Below are 11,572 nucleotides of genomic sequence, written 5' to 3'. Positions count from 1 at the left end.
ATATGTGTACCACTTACATTTACACATGTTACCGAGTAGATGTACTGAAGTCTGTAGGTGGTAGGAGGTATCTGTGCTCTTATGTCGCTTTATCGAACTCGCTTCCCTGATATATTGATCTATTCATAAAAAATGAAATCACAATATGGTTCATTAGAACCATCAATAACTTGCTTGTTATTCAAACCTTTCAGATTATTATTTATTATTAAACCACATTGTTTGATAAATAATGCATTTCAGTAAGTACCTATATAGTTATTAAACTTGGTAATAATATGCCACAAAACTAGAAATACTAGTATCATATCAGTAATAATCTACAGTTAAATTCATCTGCCTACTGGTTAACATTGTAGGGCACAAGACATCCACTTGCTTTATTGATGTTTCTCTCTGAGAACTAAAATCAAATATTTTAATTATAAAAATTAATTTAAGTTTTGCATTGACTAGAGACTTGAAATTAAAATATCATCATGAACTTTCAAAAGAACTTTTGACCAACTCAAACATAAAAAAAAATAAAACTAAAACCAATACAAGGAATCAGTTTTTATTTTTAAGCAGGTACAGGACATTAATTGCTAATATAAATTAACTTAATATAATAGTAGACACATATTTATCACTCAATCGACAATCACTAGTTTAATTTCTAAAAATCCTTAATTTTTTTTAACAAATAAGTTCTATTTTTAATTTTAATTGAATATCAAACAAATATGAAAAAAAATACACTTCTAATACATAATTTAAGAGGACCCTACACGATCAATAATATTAAGTCAATTAAATAGTGTGATAAATTTCTTACACAGTTTGATTTCTAAATTATATTATACAAGCCTTGTAAAATCTATTCTAAAATGTTAATAAATAATAACAGCACGCAATATTGCAATATTATTGATTGTGTAGGATTCACTTTATAGATTAAAATAATAAATACCACACAATTTAAACAAGAGTTAAACTTAAACAAAATAATTTATAACTCTAATTTTAATTTAAAAATAATTTTAAGTATACAACTGATCATTATAAGTTAATTTGAAAATTACTCAAGTAAAGATACTTTAAACAGCTCAGAACACTACAACACATTTAAAATAAAAAAGTATAATTTTATCTATATAATCTAAAACCGATATAACAATAATATTCCAAAACACAAACACTTCAATTTTATTTTACTAAAATGATAAGTTATAACAATAAAACAATAAACAATGAAACTGTTAAAATATTAAAGCTTTAAAAATTTACTGTTGAACAATTTTTAATTTTAATATGCGCAGTAATACCATTATTAACTATTAATTTAAAATCTATTTTTTCCCCCGAGAAGAATCTCAGATGTATCAAATTGAACAAAATTATAACAATAAGTAAACATTGGTTAGACTTCAAAAAACTGTTTCGGAAAGCAAGTGCTCTCCTCCCATCAACAAGGATTAATGTGTTACTAAATTTGTGTATTATGTACAATATTATATAATATAATATAGTAGTTACATATTTAACAATAATAGTTTGTATATTTTGTAATCATTGATAATATTGTTTTTATTCATATAAGTCAAATTTAGTTCTATTAAAACTTAAAAAAAAAAATCAATTTTAAATTAATACAAATTAAAATAAATTAGAATCAACTAAGTCCAAGGTTTTGATAAAAAAAAAAGAAACCTATCAGTTTTACAACTTATCACATAAAAATTTATACATTTGTTTAGTACTAGACCATAAATTAAGTAAGAGTAATAGTTGATTATACATTTAATTTACAAGCATATAAGTAATTGTACTTCAGTCTTGAAGACCATAATAAAATTATATAGGATAGCCCTTTCAAATGTAAGTCATTGAAAAAAAAAAATTATGTTACTTCCACATTAGAAACAAAAAAAAAAAAAATTCAATATTTTCCTTTTCAAGCAAAATGTTTCAAGCAAAATGTATGAATCAGATAAATGTTTTTAGGGTTTTTTGGCATTATTTTGCAATATTGGTATCTAAGATTAGGATAAATACCTATGAAGTATTACTATATTAAATAAAAAATTATAATAGGTAAAGTAACTTATTAATAAGTAGTGATATTTAGTGTTACACAAAATCGGTTAACCAAAAAATCAAAATTTATATATCCAACCCAAATACATAATATATATGTTTAAAAAATGTTTTATAGAACAATTTGAATTGTTAAAGCTTTAGTGATATTTTAGTTTTTATTCTTTATTATAATTATTCTAAAGTGGAAATATGGTATTAGGTCATTAGTTTATTTTATTCAAAACTGAATTTGAATTCATTTTTGTTTGGGCTTATTTTTTTTAGTATTTTTATCTAACAAATTTAAGTTTAAATCAATTTTTTTTTCTGAATCTTGTTCGTTTTTGAATTCTTCGACAATTTTCTTTATATTTTGCTTAACACCTAATTTAATAGTATTTTTTTTTAACACAAATATTTGAGTTTTAGTTTTGATTTTTAATGGTGGAAAAGTATTATAGTTAAATGATACATGTGAAAATCCTTGTACTGTGGTTATGACAGTATGAGTATTTCTGTAAGGCAGCATTTCTTCATTATCTCGGCTATTTGATCCAACAATTAAATGTGTGAAAGACATGAGCTCTTCACAGCCAGGTTCAAGATTTTCTTTTTTACTATACCTATTAATAAAGTAAAAATTAATTTTTTTTCTTATGTTATTGCTTAATATTTAGGAATAAAAATAAACAAAAATAAAGTAAATACTTTAGTGTCATACAACTGCTATAAATTAAAATTTATTGATAGTATAAATTGATAGAATTGAATGAAATCTTTAAAGTTCAAAGTAAAAGAAAATAATTCACAACTTTGTTTTAATATAATTAGAGAGTTATCCTTATCAGTTAATAACAATAAAAACAATTTAAGATATTCAAGGTAATAATACTTTGTATTGTATTACTTACGTCCAATAGTTACTGAGTTGTGTAAAACGAGTTACTCCAGTTTGTGCTGGATAATTGCCAATGTGTATTGAATAATTAGCATCTAAATGATTGTTTTCAAATGTATGTAATAGGCTCATAGCATAACCTCCTGGGTAATTGTGATATGATGCACTCATAAAAACTACTGTCAAAACAACATTCCCAATAATATGACAAGTACAGAAAAAAAGTGCAAGTACATTTTTGATTCCTTTTGGTTTAAATCTAGTTTGCCATCTATAAACAGTAAAAAAAGTTAATCTTATTGACTAGGTAATAATTTAAAAATAAAAGTTAACCTACACTTTATTGCAAAAGGTAGCAGCAGATACGTTTAATACTGGAAATACATAAATAATAAACCGAAGTTCTTTATGTGGTAGTATTGAATAAATCAGTACAAACATCAATGTTGGAATAATAAGTCTTGCTACTCGAATATCATATAACACACCAAAGGGTACAATCAATAGAGAAAGTGCAACGCCTCGTGGTATTGCTGAATAAAAATACCAAAAAAATGGTTTAGTCTGAATTGATATTATTAAGAAAAAATACATGCATATCATAAAATAAAACTACACTTAACAATATTAAAAGAAATAATAATAATAATAATAATAATACTTTTAATTTTTCAAGTTATTATTAAAAAGATTTTTACTCAATTGAAACTGTTTTTTAAAGAACATCTGCAGTAATTTACAATCACATATATATAAATACAAGTACATCAACTATAATCATTATTCATGTTATTTATTACTTATTTATTAATGCTATGGTCAACTGATTATAAATTACATTATTTTATTTTATTAAATTTATATAATATGTAAAAGCCGGTTTTTTATTATTAATTCAGGGCAAGGATTTTATAGCACTAAAAATTACTAAAATATGCGTTATAATATACCGTTTAAAATCTTAAAATAAGCGCTGTAATATGCCCTAAAAACAGAATAAACAGCAAAAATGAAAATTTATTTTGTTCACAAATTAAAAACTTATATTTATAAATTAATACATAAAATATTTTTTTTTAAAAAAACTGTAAATAATAAAAATAAAAAAAAAATAAAAAAATTTTAATACAAACTTTTTTTAAAAAATATTAGGTAATACAACTTGAATTTGTTGATTCATTTAACTATAAAATATAAACATTTTTTGAGTATGGCAATTATTCAAAATTGTCATATTGTCATGTTTCATAGTTTCATGCCATATAACATAAATTAGTTTTATGAAAATACAAAATTTATGATTACAAAATTTTATTAATATGGAAAATTAGTCGAAAATGACACCATAACTTAAAAAATAGTACTAAAAACTAAAAATCTTTTAAATATGCAAAAAATAGCAAAATAAAGTTTCATATATGAAGTTTCGGTATAATAAATTTATAACTTATTTTGCTATGTTTATCTGTATCCAATAAAAATTAGCAAATGCTATAAAATCCGAGCCCTGATTATTATTATTATTTTTTTTTTTACGATATATTGTTTGAGTAACAATATTTATTTATAATTATGAACCGACATGTTTAAAACATTATGTGAAATTTTACTGCATTTGATTAACTAATTTCATCTATCTACTGTTTTCAATATCCATATAGTAAAATTTTAAAAATATTTAATATTAAAAATTGTTACTATTGTTTTTTTATTGTTATAAATAGTAATTATGAAAAGGATACACCCCATTCACTGCTTCTATTGAGTACTATATTAAACCATAAAACTTCTCCTTCAGGCCATACTAGGCGACGCCAATATATAGAGTCAACGACAATACTTATAGTTAAAACAGTAGTAGCCGCCAAAAATCCAAGTTTCAGTCCCCTAAAAAATAAAAATTGTAAATGCATATAATTATATAATATTATATCTAAATCTAATTTGATTAAGTAACAATAACTGCAACACATACCTGAATAGTTTAAGACGCTTATAAAACAATTCCATCAGTATAATAATACCTAGATAAATGACCAATTCTGAACGGAAAACTAAAACAGCAACAGCCGAACTCCATATCAATAAAGAATGTTTTCCTCTAATCCAAGAACTCAATGCTACCATTACTGTATCCCTAACGATAAAATCAGTATCATTTACTATGTCTCAACTTATATACTTAAATAAACAAATACTAGCTATTAGCTTATAATAATATACGAAAAATAAGTGATTATTTAATAAATACTATACTCTACAATTGAAAATAAAAACATGGAACAATATATTTTAAATATTCTTTGTTATTATTTATGTTTAAAATTAATATAACATACAAATATAAATTTCTATAATTACTGTTTGAATTGTATAGGTAAAATAAGCAAATATTTAAATAATAAGTAATTTCAAATTGTATAATAGATTATAATTGATAGAATTTTTAACATTCTTAACATTCATACTCATAAATCATAATATATAATACACATTATATACCATATACATTTTACATATGTACAATATTTTGTAGCTGTATTATGTAAGTCTTACCATTACTATAAATATAAATATTACAGATATTTTACTTTTACCACGTAAATACTGACCTAAAGGAAATGCCATGATATTAGGAAGTGGACGACTTGAATAAAACATTAAATGATACTGTGATGCTGTTATGATTACAAACCAATTTCCAACACTATTTCCAAATATCTTTGAAACACTATTTTTAAAGTGTTTGATACTTGAAACTACTACAACACCTAATACTGCACGAACTGTAAATTAGAATATCAAATAGTTTTAAAATATATAATATATATATATATATGTAGAAATAATATAAATACTATGATAATTTTACCTAATAATTGAGTTAAAAATTTATTGCACTGAAGACAACTAAGAATCGTGGCAAATGGAAATGCCATTATAGTTATGAACATTGGACCCAAAAATGTTCTTGGTACAACACCAGGAAATTCTAGATGATCAAACTGAAAAAAAAACAAATTATGTATTACTGTATTTATAATAAAATTATTTAATAACAAGATTTTCTAAAATATTAATATAAATATATGTCTAACTATATAAATGTGAAATGAAAATCTTTGTATAGGGTAAACTTTGGAACTACTTATCAGATCTTCTTGATTATTTTTAAAAACGAAAAAATATATTACAGAGAAGGTTTCTATTACAATAGCATTTGTCTAAGTTAAAATACTTCTGAGTTATCTACTAATTAATTTTGAGATTTACAATGGAAATTTTATTAATTATATAAATCACAAGATGACACGTCATAATTGTATCTAATCCACCATAGTAAAAAAAAAAAGAATTGATATAACTTTGAAACATGAGGGTTAGAAATTATTAACTTATGTACACATCTTGCAAAATTAATAATAATGGTACTTTTCGGTTATCCCGACTACCATGAGTCTCAATTCTATCTCGACTACCTCCTCAAAGGCTCGACCAACATGAATTTGTCATTTATATAATTAATATAATAATATAACTTTTATTAGGACTCACATAATCGCGACTACCTTTTTTTATACATCATGATATAAAAAAAAGAATTAAAAATTATTAAAACTACCTAATAGGTACAAAAACTAAAAATAAAATTTAAAATTAATGACTAACTCGAGTAGGAAAATGTCCAGCCATTCAATTTAAAACAATTATAAATGAATTATCATGCTTTTGACACTACATGAATTTAACTAAATAACTATCTGAGAAAGTAAGAATTAGGGGCCAGCGTTGTCCCTCGCACGCTCGGACATTAAAAACGAAAATATCCCCCAATTTGCTATACAACACCACCTAAGGTAGGTCACGGGCATAGGTTAATCTGTGGTGACATGATTAAAAAATGATTACCATCATTTTGCTAACAGCAGTTCAGCGGTTGGTAATAATTATTAAATCATAGTTATTTGATTAGGTAGTCTAACTGAAGATGGCGGTTAAACCAGTGGTAGTCGTGGCATAGGTCAGTAGTTGGGATAACCGAAAATTACCATAATAATATACAGCTCGTATAATCATAAGAGAGTCTAACGGGCAATACCAAGAGGAATGTCTATAATTTAACCTGACTAACTCACTGACTGACAAACCTATAGCTATATATTAGAATCATATTTTAGAATTAATAGTGAATTTATAAGTGCATTTTTCACAGGCAACAAAGTACACGAGGTCAGCTAGTATAAATACATATATATATATACATTATAAGTACAAATATATAAATTTTGTTAAAATATTAAAGTATGAATTAACACTAAATGAAAAAATTGCATTTTAAATTTATATTGGAAAATTATTCACTTCTTGTTGGAATATTAATCAAAAACATTTTTTTTATCAATTTCGGTAAATATTTATTTAATAATATACTCCTCATACAACTCTTTTATAACCAAGAATGTTATTTCACTTGCGTTAAATTGTAAACATGATTTTTTTTTCTTTATATTTAATTTAATTTTAATTTTTAAAAATGTTGGTATATAAGCATATTATTATTTTTCATTAAAATTTTCTTTTTTTTATACACTGGAGATTATTTTTATTTTAAGAAAATATTCAATACCTATAATATCAAAAACATTTACTACCTATTTGTATCTATTACTCGTCTATTTTTAATTCAAAATTTAAAAAAAAAGATTTTCAATTAATATTCAGAGTTTCCTAGATTTTTAAAATTGTGTAATACGTCCTCGCCAGATAACGCGAAAAAGAGTTTTCAACTTAGCAACTTGACACTTAATGAGATCAAGACATCCAAACATTCGCACCGTCAAACGCAACAAGTTTTTGGAAAATAGAATTACGTCAACACACACCTTTGATATGTTAGTCTTCAAGTACAAAATGTCGTGCATCGCTTGTACATTGAAACTTTCTTCGACTTTTGTGAACGGGCAGAAAAACAAATGCGTCGCCGCGGCGACGTACATTATCGAATCCATGACGATATATTTATATTGTGTCCACGATGATCGCGGTACGTTCACGTAAACGTGAACAGCAAGACGTTAACCAGCTCAGACTCACTACAGTGAAATAATAATACGAAATAAGCATACCGATCGATATGAAAATGTAACTTTAATGCCGATCAAAATTTTGATAACGTTCAGATTCAGTTGATTCAGCTGAAGTTCGTAATCCGTATTATCAGTTCGTCGGCGAAAGTGTTATCAGAATGGAAATGTCAAGGGGATTGTAAAATATTGCCGCCGCTTATTTCAACGATAGGTAATGAATCAAAACTTACGCGTCGTCCTCAGACGTATATTTAAAATAATTTGAGTGCAATTAATACTACAATTAAATTTCAGATAGTATCAGACGTAACATCAGAAATCAGATGGGTTTTGGAAAAAAAAGTCTTTTAACGGGGAGCCCCCTTTAAGACACGAATCAACATTCAACAGTTAATTAATTGGTAATATTTTATTTTAATATATAATTGTCAAAAAATGTTCATAGAAAAGTTCTATACCTATTACCTATATATATAATATTTATAGAATATTAATACAATTTATTGAAAGATAGTGGAATAGACACATAGAGACGTCATACTGCGTATGACATTCACATCATAAGTTATAAGGTGCAAACAATATAAATAATATTACCAGTCTTGTACACGTAATAGTAGGTATACAAATAAAGAATAATAAAAATATATATCAAAAGTGTAAAATGATTAATAGTCTAGGTATATGACATTTGCATTGGTGGGTCTAAGCCTACGGAATATCGTGACTTTTCCAGGTAAACCACGGTTGGTGTGGTCAGCCGTTCACATATTAATGTAAGATGCATTACTGCATTATAAAAAAAAACATTTATTGAATAATATTTATGATATTGACAAAAATATAAGGCATCGTTGAAAATTTTAAAAATAAAAATAATATATTAAATAAAAAAACTATGTACATTTTTTCAAAATTTAATATTATATTCTGTTTTTATATTTTACATAATATGAGTTATTACTTGTTTATACTAGGTATATACACAATACTATACATTATTTATAATCTTAAAAAATCACTAAAAATATCAAGGTCATGCCTGAATTTTTTTCATAGTTTGTCACTGTTTAATACTTTAATAATTAAAAATGTTAAATGGATGTTAAAAATAGTAGTAGACCACGTATGACATTTATATTATAAACAGTATAGATCGCTAGCGATAGACTGCTGCAATGCGGCATGGTATATATTATACCTATATCCATTTTTGTACAAGTATTTCTATGTATCAAAATGTTCCGCGATTGCACTATATAGCAGCAGGGTCGTCCGAAGATAGCACCCACTGAGATTTTTTTAATGAACAAAAAAGTCATTCTATATAAGTTTCGCATATAATGAACTTACTTTCTTCAAAAAGTTTTTACTGTGTTCAGTTGTAAATTTGTAGAAGTGTGCACACTGCACGTAATTTTATTTTATTAAATTACGGCTATAAACATTTGAAGTTATGTTTAATATGTTTTATATGAGTTTAATAATACACTTATGTGACTGTGTAAATAGGTATATAACATAAATTTCATTTTGCAATCACTGAGCTGATTTTCTGAGGGCGCCCCTGCCATATTATGATGGTAGTCAAATTCGAGCTATTTACCAGCAAATTCACTTTCCCAATGTAATAAAGGCTTAAATTATAGTTTAGATACTCATCACGTGTTTAACACTCACTACAGATGAATACATTATATACAGTTAATAAATTACGAATACTTTTGTCGGCATATAATTCGGTACCTAATTAGTAATTATACTCGTTAGCTGTATCTTTGATAGTCTGATCAGTCTGATCTCGTAAGAAGGTACTTTCTGAGAAGTAAATTCGACCACTTTGATGAAGGCCAAAGACCATCACATAGGTTATCGTCACATATGCATACCTACTATATTATATTACTATACTGTATAGTCTATATAGTCTATAGGTATCTATACCACGCCCTGCAAAATAATAGGTAATAATGTTTAGATCAAATGACCCGTAATGAATATGAATAAACATAATAATATACATAGAGACGGAGTGATTTATCAAGCATAGGAACTCGCACCCTCATTTTTTCCTTAAATTAATTAATACTGAGATTTTTTTGGTACTTGTATAGTATCGTGTAGCGATATAAACTTTTGTTTTTTTTTTTTATCGATAACCTCCCTTTACACTGTCTAGTGGATAATTTATTATTATTGATATTCTCACTTCTTTACATTTCGATGTAACTAATTCAAAACTTGAACTAGGTAGCAGTTAACGTTTCTCAGTTATTAAAATGTATTTAATAACTACTATTAAGGATAATATATATTTCTTAAAAAAAGGTTCTACAAACAGAAGGCACATATATATAAATTAGATGTACCTAATATTGAACCTAATATTTATAATTATTATGTTTGGATTATTTTTTTAAATTATACATAATAGATTAATATTAATTAGGTACTAAAATTTTAAATTTACAATTAAAGCTTTTATATCTTTCAAATTCATTATCATGATGATTCATCTGATTCATCCATGCAATGGAGCTTTTATAATTATAGTACATAAAAATAAAATAACTAAAAATCTATTATTGTTTGGATTTTGATATTAATACGTCAGATAAAACACAATATGTTAAATAATTTACAGTAGGTTTTTAGATATCTATATTTAAAAATAATTTCAAAAATTGGATTTTGAATAGTTGTAGATATTTGTATAAAAAAGGGGATTGTAGCTTGTTAAATCTTGGCGATCTTGCAGTATACCTATTATTATAATTTCAAATAAATAGATTTATAGACACGTACAATAAAACAAAAATTGACTGTTCTGCTAGGAAAACATTGTTCAGTATAATTCAATTACATATATAATTATTATATAAATAGTATGACCAAATTCTTAATTTTTGTTTTTGTTTTTAAAGATTCATAAAATGTTTAATTTAAATAATAAATACTTATATACCTACCTATATTACCAAACAGGCTTGAAAACGCTTTTTGTAATACCTACCTACTCATATTAGGTATGTATTATTACAACAGTTATAAAAATTGTATTTAATATTCTTTAATAAGTATTAAAGTTCAAATACTGTTCACCTTTTTCGTTCAGTTTGGCAGTTTTTTTTTTTGTATTAAATGGTATAGATGTATAGTAAAAAATAATTATAGGTATATGTATAATAATATATGATTTTAATTTAATTTTATTAATTATATTTGACTGTTTGACCACTTTCCATAGACCGTACTCGTATAGGTTCCAATCTACGATTAGTTTCCTTCAAAAAAACAACGTATGAAATATTATCTAAGGCCACTCTAGCTTTAGTGCATCGGACATCAGGCACTGGGCATTTGAAAAAAAAAGTGAACAGTGTAAAACATAATATACATTAAAAATTATTATATTATAAAATATTCGACCCACGACCGCTGAGTATTACAGTATAATAACGAGCAATTTTAATAGAATGGAATACATATAACATATATGTATGTATATTATGGTATATCGATCGTA

The 11,572-nt window shown here is 25.1% G+C and overlaps 1 protein-coding gene across 1 annotated transcript; it reads right to left on the bottom strand.

Moving 5' to 3' along the window:
• Positions 1–540: 540 nt before the first annotated feature.
• LOC114128596 (probable Dol-P-Man:Man(7)GlcNAc(2)-PP-Dol alpha-1,6-mannosyltransferase) lies at positions 541–8,135 on the bottom strand. Its single transcript, XM_027993146.2, has 8 exons — positions 7,843–8,135; positions 5,832–5,964; positions 5,572–5,745; positions 4,935–5,088; positions 4,702–4,846; positions 3,297–3,523; positions 2,973–3,230; positions 541–2,684 (listed from the first exon to the last, which is right to left on the bottom strand). The coding sequence occupies exons 1-8, from the start codon at positions 7,966–7,968 to the stop codon at positions 2,318–2,320; spliced, it is 1,584 nt and encodes a 527-aa protein (XP_027848947.1). The 5' UTR covers positions 7,969–8,135; the 3' UTR covers positions 541–2,317.
• Between the last annotated feature and the right edge of the window lie 3,437 nt (positions 8,136–11,572).

The sequence above is a fragment of the Aphis gossypii genome, chromosome X (genome assembly GCF_020184175.1).
Source record: "Aphis gossypii isolate Hap1 chromosome X, ASM2018417v2, whole genome shotgun sequence".
In the NCBI taxonomy this organism is placed as follows: Eukaryota; Metazoa; Arthropoda; class Insecta; order Hemiptera; family Aphididae; genus Aphis; species Aphis gossypii.
This window is presented reverse-complemented; position numbering and strand designations above follow the sequence as displayed.

Excerpts from the sequence above, each read along its gene's own strand:
- LOC114128596 (XM_027993146.2), bottom strand. The coding sequence starts at position 7,968 with ATGGATTCGATAATGTACGTCGCCGCGGCGACGCATTTGTTTTTCTGC. Across the intron at positions 5,746-5,831 it reads ATTTTTAACTCAATTATTAG|TTCGTGCAGTATTAGGTGTT; the intron begins GTAAAATTATCA and ends TCTAATTTACAG. Across the intron at positions 3,524-4,701 it reads ATAGAAGCAGTGAATGGGGT|ACTAAACCATTTTTTTGGTA; the intron begins GTATCCTTTTCA and ends ATATCAATTCAG.